At 36.1% G+C, this 21,600-nt stretch overlaps 1 protein-coding gene across 4 annotated transcripts in view; it reads left to right on the top strand.

Annotated features, from left to right (window-relative positions):
- LOC140540862 (mitogen-activated protein kinase kinase kinase kinase 4) overlaps positions 1 to 19,892 on the top strand; it is a 46,503-nt gene extending 26,611 nt beyond the window's left edge. For 3 of the 4 annotated variants that reach the window (XM_072663302.1, XM_072663300.1, XM_072663301.1), the window contains exons 22-32: positions 1,365 to 1,455; positions 1,567 to 1,749; positions 2,216 to 2,336; positions 2,901 to 3,056; positions 4,455 to 4,598; positions 6,145 to 6,279; positions 6,925 to 7,025; positions 8,256 to 8,405; positions 11,934 to 12,093; positions 16,145 to 16,284; positions 19,357 to 19,892. In XM_072663302.1, coding sequence (XP_072519403.1) covers positions 1,365 to 1,455; positions 1,567 to 1,749; positions 2,216 to 2,336; positions 2,901 to 3,056; positions 4,455 to 4,598; positions 6,145 to 6,279; positions 6,925 to 7,025; positions 8,256 to 8,405; positions 11,934 to 12,093; positions 16,145 to 16,284; positions 19,357 to 19,440 — 1,465 coding nt within the window. In that variant the 3' untranslated portion in view covers positions 19,441 to 19,892. The other variant, XM_072663303.1, reaches the window with a different exon arrangement.
- The last annotated feature ends 1,708 nt before the right edge of the window (positions 19,893 to 21,600 follow it).

The raw sequence follows: 21,600 nt of genomic DNA, 5'->3' as shown, positions 1-21,600 counted from the left end.
TTTTTACAACTGGTGTCATCACAAAGCAGCTTTACATGAATCAGTAATAGGACAAGAGAGCAACAAAACATAAAACCACAGTTTGTAGCTGATATGTGAAAGCCTTATAGAGAATATATAGACATTTTTATTGTCAGTTTGGATAAAGACACTGCAATTTTTGTACAATGCACAAAGTGACTGGAACAGTTCTTCGCCATAACCTAAAACCATCAGCTAAACAGTTAAAATCTGGAAACAATTGGGTGTTCCAATAGGATGCATGTCAGGTGGTTGTAAAACGGATAAAGCAAGCTAATGTTGACTATTTGGAATGGCCTTACCAAAAACCTGACTCTAACCTTGTCGAAAATACGACAGACCAAAACATTTTAATAAACTCTACCAATTCTACCAAGACCATTGGTCATATATCCAACCATAATTCTGCCAGAAGCTTCTTCATAGCAACCAAAAGTGTCTGGTCAAGGTATAATTTACTAAAGAATTTTCTTATCTTGTGAAGAATAAAAAACACCCATTTACAGTTTTATTCACAAATACCTGTGATTAAAGAATGCTAGATTGCTTGTGTGACCCTGATTCTCTGAACCAGGAGTGAGGTAGCTCATTATGGGAAATGCCCCCTGTGTGACCGACCATGGAAGTACCTGACAGGTAGCTAGCTGACAGGCCAATCACAGCAGTGCTATGGGATCACCAATCCCTGTTTAAACAGGTGTAACTCCCAAATTCGCCATTCTATGAGTACGCTCTTCCCTAGTGAAGTGTAAGGAAGAAACAGTTGGGAGATACCTCACTCATGATTGAGAAAGGAGACAAAGGGTGTAGAACCCGCAGCCCCATACCCGTCCTAGTAATATTGTTCCAGGAACAATAGTGTCAAGTGAAACAAGCGTTGGTATGACAGGGGTGAAACTGCCTCCTCAGTAAAAGATAGAGGCTGCCCCCTGCTGGGCTGAAGGATAATGGCAGATTAATTAAAGGGCCTTTGTTTGGCTGAGAGCAGTTTGCCATCCTTTGTGAGTACAGCTGACCATGGTGTACAAACTGGTGATGTTGTTAGTATTGTGTGTGCTTTCACCAAAATCTCTACTAGATCTATCATGATTATTGCCTAATAATTCGTTTTTGCTTGTGTTTGAGGTATGTGCTTATGTTTCGCTTTATATGACAGAGTACTGTCATATGAATATGATGTTTTGCTACAGGTCTTTCAATTAAGTTGTGAAGTAGTAATAAACTTTATAACATTCATTGCACTTGTGCTTCACACTATTTAACGTTTTTTCAAATACTTTAAAGTAAAAAATGTACAATGTTTACACATTTGTTTAAATATCTGTTTACTTGTTCACATACAGTCCACTACTGAGTAAAGAAAAAAGCAAGTTTTTTATGAGAGCTCCTGACAATATAATTCTACAGCCTCACAGCAAACATAGTCCACTACAGGTAATGTAAAAAATATTCATCTTCAAAAACGGATGCACACAAATAGAATGAATTTATATTTATATATATATATATATATATTTATATATATTTATATTTTTTTATACACAGAATGTGTCATCCTTTGAGGCAGTGAAATCCAACAGAAATGTTAGATTGGAGTCAAATGAAAACTACCTTCTCCCAGACATCTTACACAAGAGTCCAGGCCATGAGCCCCAACGGACCAAAATTCTGGACCAGAATGACCTCATCTGCCCTCAGGCTCCCACTGGATGGAGCCCCAGTTCTGAGGTGCAACCTAAGTGCACTTTAATACACTTTGAATATAAATACTACAATATTAGGTTGATATATGGTGAGAAGAGTAAGACATGTAGTGTTGTTATGATTGGATTTGAAGCCATATCTGTGCTGTAAGATATTTCCAAAGTAGTGTGATTAATGCATAAAGTGAAGCATATGCCTTTATTACTCTCAATACATGTATTATATATTAGAGCCTCAAATACAATTTGAATTAATGTTGTTGAAACAGTTTTTTGCCAATTTAGTCTGTGCACTTGAAATTGTGTAATACAAAATACATTTTTCAACACATATTCAAACTGATTGAACTTCAAATGATTGTGAGCAAATTTAATCACTCTGTCTTAGCAGAAATGTACTCTTATACATAGACAATGTACGTAGTATGTGAATCTGTGCATTGAGATTGAAATTGTGATTTTTGATCTTTGCAAGATTAATGTCTTTGCAGAAACCAATGAATGGCCAGCAAACAAAGAGCATTTCATCCTCTTCCTCCTCCTTCACACCATTCATAGATCCTCGTCTGCTACAGATCTCACCATCTCAGAGCCAACAAGGAAATAGTTTGAGTAAGTCATTATCTTCCTCTCAGCGCATCCACGGCCAATAGAGCTTGGCTGCTTGCTCTGGCTGCACTGACTTTTGAAGTGGTGACCCAGGTCAGAACCCAAAATGGAAGACAGACTAATGTAGCAGTATCTAGGTATGACATGTTTCTTCTCCACTGGGTGAATAAACTTATAAAAGAGAGATTATACTTGCCAGTCAGGAAACTGTATTATTATCTTTACATCTTGCCTGTCTAAAAGCGATCTGACATACAGTACGATATATGTTAAATGTTTTTATTGCAATAAATGCATTAGGCTACTTTAAGTTGCCCCCTTTGCTAACACAGATACGCAAATACACACACACATAGCTTGTCTACTAGCTTGTACATAAGTATTGCCAATAGAATAGAACTCTATAGAGCAGATAAACATGAAGATATTGACACCATGCCTAATGCTAGGCGTAGGCTAAAATGTTAAAGTACCAAAATGGAGGACTTCTGATCCAGCTGTGGTTGTGACCATTTTGTCTATCTCTCTCTGTCTGTGTGTATGTCTTTCTCCCCTTCTTGTATGTAGACAATGTAAAGTCTGAGCCACACAAGAGGGAGAACCACAGGAAAGGCTCAGTTGTCAATGTTAACCCTGCCAACATCCGCCCCCAAAGTGACACACCAGAGATACGCAAATACAAGAAGAAGTTCAATACTGAGGTCCTGTGTGCTGGCTTGTGGGGTAAGCTGTGCTTCATTGTGTAGTCTGGGGGAAAATTAAAGATGCTACATAATGCATTTATTAAACATTTATTAAACAAGTTGTTTTTTAAATGTATAAACGGTAATAATAAGTTAGATTTTGATCGGGGTTAAAAATGCAGATTTTGCCTTTACAGAGGGCTTGAGAAAACAACGATAAGCTCTGTTGTGTTTGTGAAGAGAAAGAGAGTGAGACATTAAGCAGAGAGTGAGTTTTTGTAATTCACTGCAGGATTGTAGCTAAGGGGGTTTTACAGACTCCAAAAGATCTTATTGGACTTATAAAGTCTGCCTCTCTTCTGTATTTACGAGTTTGTCAGTAGGGAACAGGTTTACTTTAAATCTGGTAGATGTAAAAACAGCCCAGGGGAGCAACACATAACTAATTGTTTGAGCTGTTTGTAATGCATCTGAATTACACAGTGCTAAATTTAGTTCGTTAGTTTTTTTGTTGCATATCGGTATTACGGTACGTCATATGGCCCAGCACTAGGATGAATGTATGTAAATTTTAGGGGTGTAAAATTAAAAACTCAATACTGTTATTAAAGAGTTTTGATGTTTTAGAATTCTACAGCCCTGTACAGGCAAGGATAGAAAAGTATGACTTTGTGCCCCTTTAAAGCAATTTTCAACACACATTTATATGCACTCACTGAGCAGTTAGAAACATTCATGAGTTATATAATTATGTATAATTAGCCTGTCATTTGGCAGTCGTGTAGAGCATAACATTATGTCAACATCCCATCAACTAATTAATCATCGCTTGAACTTATTTAGAGCTTATTTAAGTATTGTTGCTCACCATGTGCATCATACTGGCCGCAGTTTGCCCATCTTTTATTGGCTACTTCCAGCATGATAATGCACTATTTCATTTCATGAACACGATAATAAGTTTAGTCTGCTTCGGTGGTCTTCCCAATCACAGAATCTAAATCCAATAGAACATATTTAAGATGGAACAGAAGATTCACAGAGTGAAAGTGTTCCCAAAAAATCTGCAGGTATTTTGAGATGCATTCATGTCAACATGGATCAAAGTCAAAAGAATGTTTCTGAAATGTTGTAGAATCCATTTCAAAAAGAACTGAGGCTATTTTGAGTGCAAAGGGAAGCTTTACCCAGTATTAGTATAGTATTCCTAGTAAAGTGCCTGGTGAGTGTATTATATTGTGTATGCATATTAATAAAGTAAAACTAAATAGAGTTATGATGCAAAGCTTTTTAGTGGACCTGTATCCTACCAAACATGTCTTGACTATTTCCATTTTCATTTCCTTTTTTGAGAATGGAATCAATGGTTTCATATTATATTATACAAACTTAAGCATAAACTTTTAACATAACATTACCATCTGTTTTTTGTGTCTAGGCGTAAATCTCTTAGTTGGTACAGAGAATGGCTTGTGGCTGCTGGACCGCAGCGGCCAGGGTAAAGTCTACTCCCTTATCAGCCGCAGACGCTTCCAACAGATGGATGTACTGGAAGGTCTCAATGTGCTCATAACCATCTCTGGTAATTATCTGGGACATACTATGCTCTTATTTGCTTTACAGGCATAGTGTTATTTAAAATGGCAGTTCAGGGGAACGGTGGAGATCAAGATGAGATTTGGAAGAAAACGAGGAAACTGCTTATATGATGCTAAGATCATAAAGAAATCATAACCCCTATGTGACTACGAAGAACCCGCAGTGTGTGATTACTGGATATCCCAAAAAACACATGTGGTTAGATATCTAGTTTCTAGAGGTAAATATCTAGAGGGACAGATATCTAGTTTGCAAAGAATGTGGATGCAAAGTGGAATCCAGAGAAGGAAACACTTAAAACATGACAGTAAATCTATCTCTTTCTTTGTCTGCCGTTTATTAGCTTAATCTGTAACGAAAGTGTTTAAACATAAATGTTGATCAATATATAGATCAAATTTATGTGTGCTTTTTACAACTGCCGCAGTCACAAAGCAGCTTTACAGAAATCAGTAATATGACAAAAGATCAGCAAAACATAAGACCCCTGATGAGCATACCAAAGGCAAGAAGAAACTCCCTCAGAACTGGAGGAATTAACATTGGGAGATGTAATTTTAGATATTTGTTGGTCAAATTATATATCTTAATCAGTTATGATGTTAAGATTTTTAGGTGCTGAGAAATCAGCCATATTTAACATTGTCATATAGTTTTATAACCACTGTTTAGAAGGAGGAAGTTAGTTTGATGACCTCTGTTTTATCATTGTATAGATTTGTCATCAGATTTGGCTGATATATACAGCTGTATATCATTAGCACAACAATGGAAGTTAACATCATGTTGTTTTGCTGTGCAAAATGTATAATTTAAATAATAGCAATCCTAAAATAGAGCCTTGTTGTATTTCACATGTCACTTTTGGATAATTTAAAAATATACAACATAAAAATATAAACATATTTTACCATTACAAACTGATAACGTTCAATTAAATATAATTTGAACCACAATGTGGCTGTTTCTGTCATTCCAAACATGTTGTCTAATCTTTCTAGGAGGATAGTGTAGTTATTGTATTAAAAGCTGCACTGTTTCTTAATATTTTCTGAATTAGTTATTGGTTGGATACAAAATAATTCATGTGCCCAGCCAGGTTCACCAGCTCTTCCAAGTCAGCTGGTAGACAGAGGCAGTTCAACAAGACAAAACTGGAATGTAGGCTTGTACAAGTTGATCTGAATGAATTAAACATACAAAATGTACTTGAGATACAAATTTGCACATCTGAATTGGAACACTAAGACCTACAAATTAGCCACATAAATCTGTAAAGTTGTATTTGCACTGTAATACAACAAAATGTACAAAAAAGCCTTTGAATCACTTTGAATCACAATTCACAGATATTTTTATTTAAAATGTATCATAAATCTTATTCCGTGGTTTTGATTTTCCAGATTTAAGAAATCTGTCAGGAAAAAACAGTTCACTGTACAAATGAAAACATGCTTAACTTATTAGATGTACTGTTACTAATAATAATTGTGTGATTGTCTAATTGTCTGTTTCTGTCTAATTGGCAGGTAAAAAGAACAAGTTGAGGTTATACTTCCTGTCATGGCTAAGGAATAAGATCTTGCACAATGATCCTGAAGTGGAGAAGCGGCAGGGCTGGACTTCAGTGGGAGACATGGAGGGCTGTGTGCACTACAAAGTGGGTAAGTGTAACCATAATCATAGAAATTTTACTGAATGTTTTTTGAGGTTACAGAGTCATCAAACAATAGAGAGTCCTATTGAATGGGTAGTCCTTCTTTAGAAGGACTAAACAAGCTGTGTGTGTATGTGCACATTTGTGTCAGCAATGGATACAACTACAAGTAAAAAAGTGCATCAAATGTATATCTTTTAAACTCAAAGTGACTAACCAAAGATTAATTTCAGTTCAAGGGAATGGAAGTTCGTTAAGTTTAAACAAATGACAAAGGATGGAAAAAGCACTGAAAATTATAGTTTTATTAAAATGCCACATAAATATACTTGATCTACATGAAAATTGCTTAAGCACAAAAAAAGTAGGCCAAATATTGCCAAATGTTTTGTTTTAATAAACTACTCAATTAAGAAACTATATTGTCAATCAATGATTTATGTTCTTCCCTGTGGTTTTGCCCTTCATAACAAATAATGAATTGATTCTCAGTCATACTGTTTAAATAATTAAAAGATTAATATTTTTCATTATGCTTATTACTTATTACCTTTATACTATTTCACATTTATTGGGCAAAGTAAAAGCATTTTCAGATGGATTGTACCTCAAACAGCTGTACTTAACAGCGACATCTTTCTTGTATTTTCAGTTCGTTATGAAAAGATTAAATTCCTGGTTATTGCCTTGAAGAATGCTGTAGAGGTCTATGCATGGGCTCCTAAGCCATATCACAAGTTTATGGCTTTTAAAGTAAGTGTTATATTTTGGTGATTGTAGGTGTAACATTACAACATTTACTGGTACATGTTTTGTTGATTTTAAAAAAGTTGATTTTTGAGATTAAAATAAGTACCTGTCCCTTACAGATAACTTTATTCTAACCATTTTAATGACCATTCACTGTAAATTCTGGGCCGAGCATAAGACATTTCTGTAATTTTATCTACTTTTTTTGTGCCACAGTAATGGACAACATGATCTAACAAAGCTGTGTGTGCAAGTTAGACATTAATGCAAATTAATGTAAATAAATGACCATGTGAAATTTGATTGTGTATTGTGTTTTTGAGTATTGTTTTGCTCATTTATGAGGAAAAACTGCATTAATTATACATGTTCACTGAGCAACAGATGGGCATTAGAGTACAGCTGCTTAACATGTGTCCAGAAGCTATATATAGCATTCACTCAGTCCAGTGTCTATTTGAGTGGTCATATAGGTTGTGTTTACAAAATGACAGCAAGGATAGCATTTTAAATTGTATGAGACAACAGGACTGCCGCTGGAACAATCAAACGCAGTCAGAACAGTAAATGTAAAAAGAAAAGCTTGGATGTACTAAGAGCAAATTACTGCAGGGGGACAATTCATCCCCTGCCAAACATTAAAGTGAACACTTTCTAAAAATGTCACATCTTTCATTGTTTCATTTATGTCCTACACCAGCACATCCATACCAAATTATACCATAGTTTCACAGTTGTAAATTGTATATTTCCAAACATAAGAACCAAGCCATGCTGAGAAATACATTTTAATATTACTTAATTCTAAACTATTTACCTTTTAAAAGTTTCATGTCATTGGCACCTGTGAAAAAATATAGCATAAAAGAGCTCAACTGCATTTGTCCCAGTAAGAAGGTCACCTTGAAGAGTGTCCTAGTTTAGCACTGTCCTGAGAGACTTGTTCCACTTTTAATGTACTCATCCATTTATTAGTTATTCTAGGTCTTTGCAGACCACAGACATATGTAACATGGTTGCTTTGCTATTATGTGGATGAAATGAATTGCTTTGGAGCTGAGCTAACACTGCTTTATTGGCTTTATCTTAAATCTAATGTACATGTTTTTTTAATTTTATGTAAACAGCTTGTTAGCAATGCATATTAATTATTTTTGTAAAATTGTAAAATTTTGTAAAAGTGATTTGTATAATACATCAGTACTAGAGTAATGATTTATAATCTTTGTGCAGTCATTCCCTTCCTTGCCTCAGAAGCCACTGTCTGTTGATTTAACTGTGGAGGATGGACAGAGGCTAAAGGTCATCTATGGATCAATGTCTGGATTTCATGCAATCGATGTTGATTCTGGAACCCCTTATGACCTATATCTGCCTACACATGTAAGTTACGTCTTCACTTACAAACATATATATAATATATACATGGTTTCAGGGTTTCATTTAAATATATTTTTAAATGAAACCCTGTAAGTTGCCATGTTATGTTAAATGCAAATGTACTTCTCTAAAAATCAAAATACACTTTAGCTTTGAAGCAGCAATGTGTAGTGTACCACATTTTATGAATACAGTGAAAATTGTATGGAAATCAGAACCTTTCACAATCTCTCAGCATAAATATGTGCTTTCCCACCTTAAATTGTTGCAGCTTTTCTAACAACATGCTCATATTTATATGAAGTTGCTTGGAAGGGGTTTTCTTGTTGGTAAGAAATCATTTAAGCTAACAATTTTTCAAATCTTGAAAAATTGTAGTTGCATGAGAGGCACTCTTAGTACCCCTAAAATGGTTTTCTGTTTCTTGTAAGCATCTGTGAGCATTCAGTCAAAACTGTCAAACATGATGATGAACATGAAGATGATGATGAAACAACTGAAAAATGTTTGTTTACCCAAGTGTACTTACATCTGCTTCATGGGGCTGTAACTAAAATTGTTTGTCGTAGTTTGATGATTTGAAGATCTTGATTCACAGAATCTCATCTGGAACACCAGTGAATGCCTATAGCCTTCTGTGTTCTCAGTATTGCTCAGACCAATATATTACTTATGATTAATAATTTATATGGAATGTAGCCCTAATATTTATTTATGGTTAAGTCTACATATGGAAGGTTAAGCCCACTTGTACAATACAGGTTGTGTGTGTGTTGTGTATTTGGACCAGCTAACTCTTAAAGAGATACCTCTCAGCTTATCTTCGCCCACACTGCTGAACATTCACTCTTAACTACAATGATCATGTAGGAAGGAGGTGTTAACTGTTGAATATCATTACATTGATTCGCTTTTAAATCTGCAAGTCTAAGCACTCCACTTTGAAGCTGTCACAAAAAACAATAGCTATAGCTCTGTGTTTGGCTTTCAGAAAAGCTTTAAAACAAAAAGATTTAATGTACTTTAACAGTGTACACATTAAGTTATAAGTGGTAGCAGTTTAAATGTGGCAAGTTTCATTTCACCCTACTGTATCAGTATTTAAACTTGTAGAGATTCTGGACTGGTAACACCCACATGCCATGGCTGTGTTTCAGTAATAAGTGGCTCCCTGACAGAGAGAGAGAGAGAGAGAGACAGAGAAAGCTATGTTACCACCTACAACTCTAATGCCCACTCACAGTACACTCTACTGTGGTGCCCCACATAGATCACAGAGGCTGAAACACTCACCCTCAAAATTTGTGCTGTGTGTGTGTGTGCCTGTTCTAGTTTCTCCTAACCAATAGCTGGTCTAAAAATACCCACCCCTAGTCGTAAAGCATGTGGAAGTGGCCTGTTTTTCTAATACCACAAAGTAGATATATTTGGAGACTACAACCAGAGACTTGGAGAGTGACTGGAGGGAGAGGGCTGCATTCTGTAGATTTCTATTTCTTTTTTTCATTTACTCTTTCTTACTCTCATCTGCTCAATCACACAAGAAGCAACACATGCATTCATCCTAACTCACTTTATTGCAACTGCTGTCTTCTTTCTTTACTCTTTCAACATCACCTTTCTCCACTCTTGATCTCATGCTTTTTTCCACATGCATATCTACATACACTACCAAATCTTTCTTCATACCTTTCTGTCTGCTGGTATTCCTTCCTTTCTGTAATTGTCTGTATGCTCTCTCTGACTTACACACGAACACTTCTAGAGGCACACACACATACACCAACTCATTCTGCCATTCCGTCGATGCCAGCGGTGCTGATGAGAATCCCAAGGCAAAGAATAAAGATAGCACTGCGGCTCTGGATGCCAGTGTTGATGCTAAGGATTGTAGTGGCTCAGCAGGAAGATGAGACACTTTTTGTGAGGCAGTCTCTTAGTCAGGCAAGTACAGTGGTTGGTTGTGTGTGTCTGTGAGAATGAGAGAGAGAGAGAGAGAGAGTGTGAAAGAATGAGATGAAAGAGTGACTGTGCATGCCTATGTTGATTGATTGTGGGTATTAGGCAAGCATTATTATTTTTTGTGGGTGCCTAGTTTTCCTATAACTCACAATAATTAACCTGAGTGCAGGTCTAATTAAGAACTATGACAGTCAAGAAATGAAACTGTGGAGGTTTTTATTATTTTTTTATTATTTCTGAGACAAAAAAACATAATCAAAGTAATTAACTAGTATAATCCAGTTATTATACATGCCTAGTGTATGTATGTTTGGGTTTCTGCCCAACCCAACCCTTTCTGTGACTGCTTGTATTTTAATTGCAGAGATGTAGTATGACTGTAAGCTTAGTATTTGTGTTAGTAACTGGTGCACATACTTCTTGCATCCTGCTTTCACTCCATTATGATGGCAGCAACTGGAAATGGATTGCAACAATCCTACACTACATTTTTTAACACTTTCCAACTCTTGCCCTGCATATTCTAGTATTTTCTAGGCACTACCTGGGTTGATGTGTGTGTGTTACTGCAGGAACTCACAAACATTTGCATGGTACTCATGATCTTCATTGTGACCTGACTTATTCTGACTTTTGTGATGACTTAATTAAAGGAGTGAGGAAACCAAGAAGGAGTTTGATCATCCTGCTGTTAAACACAAGTGTGTCCCTGCCATGAAAGTTGCAGCTAAAGAAGCTGTTCCGCACATGGTCAAACATAGTTAAGTCTGTGGCTACTTCAGTTATTCACCCACCATCACCAGGCTTCCTGTCATGCTTCCAGGGACAGGGACCTTTGATTGTCAAGCTATGGTTTCTTAATCAAATTTAGCTCCACCTCCAGCTAATTTCAGTTCCTACACTTTACTCATGTCTTTTGGTTACTGCTTCTTACTCTTATGCTGAACCAACTTCTGGCTTCACTGTCAATCCTGTTCCAGGCATGGAATTGGCTCCAGTCTTGTCTCCTGTTTCAGGCATGCTTAGCTTTTAGTCATTAATCAGTCTGTAATAAGGTATAGCACAGTATTTTTAAATGATGACATTATTTCAAAATGAGGATGGTATTTAAAAATTAAACAAACGGCCTGCGGTACCTACTAGCTAACTTATCTAGGCCTAGTTGGCTAGCTAAGGGTCCAAACATTGTTATGTATCAGTTAGTCAGAACCGCAGCTACACTCTAATGTCTGGTATTTGTTTTTGCTTGATCTGATTTATCAATTGTGTACTTGCAGAATGAATAAAATGTTGTTTAGAAAACATTCAGAAATGCAAAAATACAAAAATAATGCATATGTAAATAGCATTTGATTTGTGTTAAATCAATGTGTAATACATAACAATACTATTGTCCTGGTTGTTATTGTGATGTCATTACACTATTGTCCATTATACATATACATTAGAACATTAATATACATTATATATACACATACTATATATTGTAGCTGTAAAGGTATTGTGTGGTGAAAATATTATCTATACATATCTGTATGGCATTATGCTCATTCTATGTATGTTTTTTAGATCCAAGGCTTAATCCGTCCTCATGCCATAATCATCCTGCCTAACAGCAGTGGGATGGAATTGTTGGTGTGCTATGAGGATGAAGGCATCTACATCGACACCTACGGCCGCATCACCAAGGAGACAGTGTTGCAATGGGGAGAAATGCCTGCCTCTGTTGGTGAGTTGCTGAAAATAAACCAGCTACTTTTAGCTGCAGAGGAGGTACTAAAGGTGTTTTTGAGGAGTTGCATATGTGTGCTTTTGGGCATGGTTAGTAAACTTTAGTTTGTATATGCCTCTGTAAAGGAAAGATAGCTGACAGAAATCCAGTAATACAACAAAAAATCAACAATACATAAACCCCCAGGTAAGCAGCCCAAAAGCGATGGTGGCAAGAAACCTTGGGAGGAACCAAGACTCACAAGACTCCTTCTCTGGTCAAAACCATTTATAAATAATTGATAAAAACGTATTCAATAACATAATCATTGTAGCAAGGGTAAGAATAATAAAGTAATGATGCTGGTTAATATAATATTAATAATAATAATAATAATAATAATAATAATAATAATGAGAGTGAGCAGCTTGTCTGAGGCAGGTAGCAGGAGTCCCTGACGATCAAACTTCCATCAGTGTTAAGTCAGACAAGTGGGCAGCCATTCACTTAGAGAAAGAGGTGGAATTAGTTTTGTATGGATATATGGAGTATAGAGAATGTGAACATTATCAAGTCAAGTCAAGTCAGGTCAAGTGGGTTTATTGTCATTTCAACTACATACAGAGTACACAGTGAAACGAAACAACGTTCCTCCAGGACCATGGTGCAACATAGACAGTGCATACAAGACACAAGTGCAACACAAACAAACAAGTGCGGACAGACAACACAGTACAGACAGAGGATAATAAATAATGACTGTAGTGTGCAAGTTGTGCAATGTGCGATATCAGAGTGTGCTAACGACTCCAGCAGACCTATAACAGCCAAACAGAGAGCTAAAAGGAGAGAGCCAGAAGGTAAAACAGACACAAAACATTGGCATCTATCCAAACATCGGAGTAATCAGACGCAAGCAGTGGGACAACAGCACAAGCCTTTCAGTTTACCACAATTCGATTGTTCAATGTTCAATAACTCACAGATCTGCAACCCTTTTCTGAATGGAGACATTAATTACCAAAAGCTAAACAAATGAGTTTTCAGTCAAGACCTAAAGATTCTCAAATTCCTTGTGATCAAAGTAATCGTGTTGGTTTGTAATAAGATATGAGGTCTTTGCAGGTACTCAGGAGTGAACCCGTGTCAGGCTATATAGAAGAATTTTATAACTATTACAGAAATTAAATTAAAAACCAGTGTAATGCAAAAAACTGGGCCAATGTGATCAGTATTTTCCATGGTATTCTAAACTAGGTGCAAGAGCATGTTGCAATAGTCTATATATTGAAGTAATAAAGGCATATACATTTTATTTGCGTCATACAGAGATAAGCCATGTCAAGTCAAGTCAAGTGGGTTTTTATTGCCATTTCAACTACATACACAGTGAAACAAAACAACGTTCCCCCAGTACAATGGTGCAACATAGACACAGTGCATACAGAACACAAGTGCAACACAGTATAAGTGCAGACAGACAATACAACAAAATACAGACAAAGAATAATAAATAAATTAGGGATAGTGTGCAATTTGTCCATGTCTTAGCTTGGTGGTGTTATCAAGGTGTAGAATAGCTGTCCTAGTAATATTACCATTGTGTTGATTAAATGATCAATCAATTATGACGCTAATCAATTATTTTAGCTGCTGAACCAGGAATAGAGAAATCAGCCTGATTGAACAAAACCTCTTGTTTGTCACTGTTTAGAAGCAGGGAATTATGCAACACTTAGCATTTTATGCCTTGTACACAGTCCTCAATTTTCTTTAAACAAAGTTTGTTATCAGTTTTGGCTGATATGTACAGTTGCTAATTGTAACAGTGAAAGATAATGCCATGCTTGGTTATAACTTTGCCCAACAACAACACGTGTAATGTAAATAATAAAATAGAGTCTTGTGGCATTCCGTATTTTCTAATGTTTCTGGCAGAATTGTGTGGTCTATTGTATCAAAAGCTGTACTGAAGCGTAGTGTAACACTAATAGGGAAACACAGCTGTCATGATTCGCTGGGTCAGACAATGAGGGTGAACACTCGCAGGGGATGGACCAAAGCGAGAGAGTTTATTAACTCAAAACCGGGCAGAAACCAAGGAAAAGCAGCAGTAGTTAACAGGATGAAATGTGAAACAGAACAACAACTGTGGCAACATAAACAGGGCAAAACAAAAGAGCACACCTGTGGCTGGTGAGAGACAAGGGCTAGGCTAGCGAACTAGGGATGAGCCAGAACAATAACGCTAACCTAAACCTACAGGCAGTGCCTGGGGAAAACCATGAAAACCAAAAGGCCGCGCTAGTCAGGCGCTTATGAACTTACTTGACTCCAGAGCTGAGGGACAGCTGCCGAACCCAAACGACAGAACCGATACAATGACAGGGCTAGCTTCCTTGAGCACAGGCAATACCTCAAGCCCGTACTTGAGCTAACTACCGTGACTAAGCTTCAAGCACGAAGCGTAGTGAGTTAAGCTCACCCACGTTAACAATTGAGTTAATAACCATACGTAGCCTTGATCAGAGGCAAGAAGGAGATTGTTTGTAATCTTCACTAGGGCTGTGATGGGGACTGAATCTGAATCTGATGAAAAAAAATGGTCTGTAAAACGGTGCAGGCAGATGTTCTATAACACTACTTTTCAGAGCCAGATGTCATTACGCAGTGACTGGAGGGTCTTTTAAGGATTACAAAGTCCAAGACTGAAAAATGGATTCAAGGTCCAGATTTAAAGACTTCTGTCATAAACTTGTAGTAATTGACAATTACCATCTTACAGTACTTTAAGTACTAATGACACAATTCTCTTCGTGAACAAGTGGTCACTGTAGCATTTAGTCATTCAAGTGGTAACTTGTTCTTGCAGCCTTCAACATTGAGGCCTGGCAAGTACAATAGAATTTAGAAGGGAAGGTAACCTGGGGGGAAGGACTGGAAAGTGAAAAACATGCCCATTATGTAAACAGATGCCTAAAGCCAGTGGGAAAGTGTTTTACTAATCAAGGTTCAGACATAAGGAACAACCTAAAGAATGTCATATTCAATTGAAACAACTCCATATTACACAATTGAATTAATTAAATCAATTCCAAAAAGGTGATCTCTTTCAAAATGTTGACATTTTGAAAGAGATCAAATTGAGTGTGTATCTCAACTATATATATGTTTGGCTTCATTTTGTTGTTTTAACTAAAATATACTTCATAGTAATGTGGCACTGATTGCCTGGATGCTCTGTCCTTCTTTTTAACAACATAAATAGTTAAAGGTGCTGTAATTGCATCACATTTTCAAAAACAATAAAAAATCAAATTCCTACAGGGGGAAACATTAGACCACCCTATTCCATGAAATAACCTCCATGCTTTACAGTTGATATGGGGTTCTTGTGCTCAAATGCAGTGTTTGGTTTCCTGTCTTTTTTTGGACAGTAAAGGTTTACTCTTTGCACACCTTCCATAAAAATCAAGAGCAAACCAAACTAAATTTCTGAGGTTTAAATAAATAATCTCATTTTAGACTAACATTTTTTACTTTTTTATGAGGTAATATTATGAGTGTAATATTTAATATTTAAGATCCAGTTTAGATTAGAACTTGATGGATGAAAAAATAATTGCTTTATTGTTTTTCAAGGGAATCCATGACATGACCAAACAGGTGAACTGTCATGGAATGATCAAAACGACTTAGTCAAGTTTGGTTTCCTCAAGCTTCTGGTAAAGCTCAAAGTGTCATACCTAATGTATATTTCATTTAAATATTTGTATAATTTCAGTTGTTCCAAGTTGTGATATGTTAATCTGTCTTTTCATATTTCATAGAACTTAACCATTGCGTTTCACTCTCTTTCACTTTCACTCTAATTTATTTGCATTTCCAGACTGAAAAGTTAGCATACAAATCTGTAAACTATGTCAACTGTTTTCTTGAATATTAAAACTTGTGTATTGTTTTGTTTATTGCAGTGTTTTTCAAGCAAATAAGTATATAGAAAAGCAGCAAGTATAATACATAATTTGACTTGTTAACTTTATTCTTCATATTTTTGTGATGTTCACAGCCTATCTTCAGTCGAACCAAGTCATGGGCTGGGGAGAAAAGGCAATAGAACTGAGAGCAGCTGAGACTGGACTTTTAGATGGAGTCTTCATGCATAAAAAGGCACAGAAACTCAAGTTTCTGTGTGAGAGAAATGACAAGGTATAAACATTTTATTGGAAAAATAAATATAATTTACATTATTGTAGAACTGCATTATACTCAGATGACAAATCTATACAAAATGCTGCAGTTAGTTGGAATATATGGCATGTAATGTACTGTTTAAACAGTGTTCATAAATACATATATACATATATATAAATAAATAAAGGGGCAGTGGTGGCTCAGCGGTTAGAGCGCCAGGATATTGATAACAGGGTTGTGGGTTCGATTCCCGGGCTCGGCAAGCTGCCACTGTTGGGCCCTTGAGCAAGGCCCTTTACCCTCTCTGCTCCCTGGGCGCTGGAGTTGGCTGCCCACCGCTCTGGGTGTGTGTGTGTGTACTCACTGCCCCTAACACGTGTGTGTGTGTTCACTACCAGATGGGTTAAATGCGGAGGACACATTTCGCTGTACAGTGTACACTGTACAGTGACAAATACGTGCACCTTTATATTATTGTTTATATTTTTGTTGAACTGTGTTTTGACTTTATTTGTGTTTTAAACAATTCATGTGTTTGTTACTACATATTCCCTGTATTTTGAGCCAATCAGATAACTATTACACTAATATTTGGCTATCCATGTGTTCACACTTGTTGGTGGCCATTTTGAAAGCTGTCTGAAACATTTGACCAAAAGAAGAGGCCTGTAAACTTATTAAATAATAAAATTAATTGTAAGGTGAACTTAAAGGGTACAGTACTCTAAAAACAGATAAAAGTCAGTGTGACATCAACACAAAAAGTTATTTAAAAGGCATTATCAATATTGTTTTATTCACATTAAAGCAATGTGCAACTTACCTAGATCATTTTCATAAAACACTATACTTGCAATTTTATATATTTTATCTAAAATTGCTACTGCTCCAGTTAAGCTCAGTGTGCATTTTTTAAGTGCATGTACATTGATTTTGTACATTGTCTGGCTAAATATTTCATAAAAGACTTCAAGCTTAAGATGACAAAATCTGAGAAACCTGAGTAAATAAGTCTATTTAATAATGGGATACACAATTAGTCTACACAGTGGAGTTAGACAGTGAGGTAAAAGCACCAAATTCCCCTTTAAATATAATGAAATTTAGTTAAATATAAAAAAAACTTTAAAATAAATAAATAAAAAAATAGTTCAAATTTTAAAAATGGACAAAATTGAAACATACCAAAGTAATTATACAAATTATTTGATGTTTTATTTTTAAATAATACATTTAAAATACTACATTGCACAATCTATGTTTATGATTCTCTTGATAGATTTCAGTGGTTTGGTACTTGTTATTGGCTCTTTACCTTCACATAAATTATTTCTAAATATGTTTTTTTTTTAATGCAAAAAGGTGCAGCTGTGGGAGCATACTGATTGGTGATGTCAAACTCATGTGGGGAAAAAAACAAGGGCTCAGTAGTTGTGAGTTGATGACATGCTGAGTTTGTTTGAGAGGAAGAATCGAGCAAACCTGGATATCAAATGTGCCTTAACAGTTCCCTTGACTCTGCGCTTATACTTATGCTGCTTTGTCCTCTAAACGTGTGCAATTTGAGCCTCTATTAGCTGGAACACAAACTGTGCTGTGATGTTTAGCATGCTGGCCCAACACCTGTCACTTGACTTTACTCTCTTAGGCACACGTTTTCATTCTCACACTTGTGTCTGTAGCTCAGCAGTTAGCCAACAGTAGTTGAACTGAGCTAGAGCTGTATCTGTGCTAGTTGGCAATGCTAGCTCAGCGAGTGGGTTACAGATCCAAAAGCTTGGAGAAAAAAAGTTTTCTGTTCATTCAGCAGCAGTCACTGAGTCATTCTCATCTAAACGATTTATAAGTGTGCTTTCTGTCAGCCAGACTTGAATATGCTGTTGGCAGACTGATGATTTAACACTTAATGAGAAATATTGAATGATAAACCTTTTGATATATAGTCTAGATACACTTACTCCAAGAGGACATAGCTTGGAAATGGAATGTACAATATAGTTTTGAATGTAGTACCTTCCAAGGTTTTTACTGGTAACCAGTGATTGTTGAACAAATGTCTTAGTCCTTTTGTATTTAGGCCACTAGTGTGAGCAGGCAGCATGTACCGCCTGCCACCAGCAGGGGGCCCGGCCAGCAAAGTAGGAAAGCTGGTGGGATTGGAGCAAAGAACTCCAAGCCCCAGAATTCCCAGCGGGAATCAACGCTGACCAGACCCACCTGTGTGGCAGGGTATAAATACACCCAGCCAAACACACTTCCCCATCACACCTTTGTAGAGGGGTGAACGGTAACAGTGGGTTTAAGTTGCGAACAGAAAAGAGAAAAGTTTAAGTTGTTAACAGAATAGAGAAAAGCATTTGCTGTCTTGCTGTCTTTAGTTTGAGTAAACATCACTCCTGGTTTTTCCTTTGTTTGTTTTCCCGCCGTTTTCTTTGTTGCTTAAGATCAGTGTTTATACTGCCACCCCTCCCAGCCGTGGAAATACTCTGGGCTCCCATTACCAGGGTTGGGAGTTCAAGGCCAACAGTCTCCAAGCACACACCACAAGAGGAGTAGTTCCATTTGATCATAATAAAACAAACTTTAACTGCACTTGAGTCCAAACCCCACACCACACCGTAACAACTAGATGACGTGGTGAGAGGAGAAGACTGGATCCATCCCATCCCTGAGCACGGGCCAAAACGTCATGTTTTTATTTTAATAAAAAGCTAGAGTGCTGCATCTTTTTGTATGAATGCAAATTTTTTTAAAAAAGCAACAATTTTTTAATCAAATGTATTTTTGTGAGCTTGTTTGAAAGAGGAGCAAACATAAGGGGTACAAAATGTACCTATTTATCACAGCCAGACTTTTTGCTTTTATTATTTTAAATTACAAAAAACATTTAAAAATATATATATATATATTATTGTATGAGAGATTAATATTTCAATTACGCCACTGAAATCAATGTGTTTTTCCGTTTTTCCATTTTTCAAGTAATTTTACTCCAAACAAACTTTTGAGTAAACGCCATAGAAGATCCACCTTTTGAAAGGATGGTTCTTTAATTAAATATCTGAAAATCTTGGTTTTTTTTTGCAGGTCTTTTTTGCATCTGTCCAGTCAGGAGGCAGCAGTCAGATCTACTTTATGACTCTGGGACAGAACTCACTCTTCAACTGGTGATTTCTTGGATCATGATTTCTTGAAAAGAACTTTGCTCAGGGTAGAATGCAAGAAAAACTGATCAAGAAGAAGTAGGAAAACAAAATGAAGTATCACAATGCAAAAGTAGTACCTGTCCCAATTAACCAAAATAAGATTACACTTTGTTTTTCAACTAACAAATCTAACTGAATTTGCTTCTATAATGATATCTGCCACAGAAAAGAATAGAATAAAAAGAATAAAGAATAGGACTGACAGCTAATTTACATACAGCTGACAGTTTATTGAATTATGGGGAATGTTGCATTTCCGAGGCTTGCAATAAGCAGTGTCCTGATATTGTGCTGATTTTGCTAAATCATTGCATAATCAACTGACATATTACCAGATGCTGATTTTGATTGTTTGATGTATGAGTATGCTGTCACATACAAAGTTTGTGTAGTACAATAAACTTCAAATTATGTGCACTTTGCCTAATTTTTTTATTAGGCCTAACATATGTCAGTAATATCATTTTTACATTTGATCATCCCAATACACTCATGATTACATACTATGCCCTACTGTTTTATCAGCTGTTAGTTATAATAAGGATAGATTATTATTTATAAATATGGAGTTTTCACGTAAGTTGTCAAAGTATTAAACAGTGGTTTCTGAAACAATATTATGTATGTTTTATCGGTCTACCTTAGCCGATACAAATAAAACAAATACTTGCCATTTGTTAAAAAAAATATCAAGATACTTAAGTTTGCAATGTTTACATTACCGTCTTCCATTTGTGTGTACAGCAGTGAATGTACATATTAGTTGCACTGTTTTATATGTATTTTCTACTTTTCGGTTAGGTTAAACTATCAAAATCTTGTTTTAAAACAAATGTTTATGTCTTTATTTTGTGTTGTATCTAATGTAGGCTTCCTACATTAGTACTACTACTGTACAAGCCATATGAATGATTTTTAAATAGCATCATTGTTACAGTTAATGTGCATAATCATGCAAATCTAATTTTATTATGATCTGTGCATGTTTGAATGTTTTCTAACATGTTCTATTGGACATTTTAGGAAGATTTATCAGATTTTCACAGTACTAACAAAATCAGGTGAAAGATCTTGAACTTAATTTCCATTTCTTTCCAGTTAAATTTATCAACCCACAATAAACTATTTAAATAAGTGGTGTTTTAATCTTTATATGCTGCATACATTGTTTTACTTCAAAAAAAATGTTGATAATGTTATCAAACTTGATCAGTTTCAAGAAACAATTTTGAAATAGTAAAAATAAGAGAATATAGCACAATCGTTCAAATATTAATGTTTGTTCATCCAGATGAATTGGATGTGGCCTTACAAAGTGTCAAGTGATGCAACCCAGATTCCTATTAAAATTGATTAATTTCCTCAACATGCTCCACTTTTTTGCAATGTCTCATTATGTTTATTAAAAAAGGTTTTGCATTACTTAAGCACTGCATCAGCAATTAATATTTTTAGCTAGAGAAATTAATTTTGTTTTTAGAATTTATTACAGTTACTGATACAGTTGATCGCACCACATGATGAGTGGTCATTCTAAATTACATGAAGACTTTAAAGAGATCAGTTAACAATAGATTCCATACAAAAATAGTTTTAAACCAAATGTATTGACATTTCACAGAAATGCCATGAACACAAATGGTTCAGAAACTTTTTACAATACAAATCGCATCAAACTTTTAAAAGGGGAGCACATATTCATGGCTTTGTTTATTGTGAGTGCAACAGTGGCATCTGGAGAAGCAGATTAAAACAGATAAGGCGAGACAAGGGAACACTCGCAGGGACAGTGCAATGCAAGATAATGTTTTAATGAGAGAACCAAACAAACGAACAAAACATGGCAGCAAAGTACAGGGTCCAAACCAGAAACAGAAAACGAACTCGGGACAACTGAAATGGGGCTAAACCGTAAAGGCTACCGGAGGCTGGAAAGTAGCCAGGGGGCAAAGCGAGACGGGGCAAATCAAACGGAGGGAGGAAGACTAGAACATAAAGAAATAGGAGAAACTAGCAAAAACAAACCTCACCCCAAAACCGCGCTCGTCAAGCGCTAATAAACTTACACGACTAGAATACGAGGGAACCGGACGCCGAATCCCACCGGCGACCAACCGGTGAACCA

Source organism: Salminus brasiliensis, chromosome 19 (genome assembly GCF_030463535.1).
Source record: "Salminus brasiliensis chromosome 19, fSalBra1.hap2, whole genome shotgun sequence".
In the NCBI taxonomy this organism is placed as follows: domain Eukaryota; kingdom Metazoa; phylum Chordata; class Actinopteri; order Characiformes; family Bryconidae; genus Salminus; species Salminus brasiliensis.
Note: the sequence above shows the minus strand (reverse complement) of the source record. Positions and strands in the feature narration are given on the sequence as shown.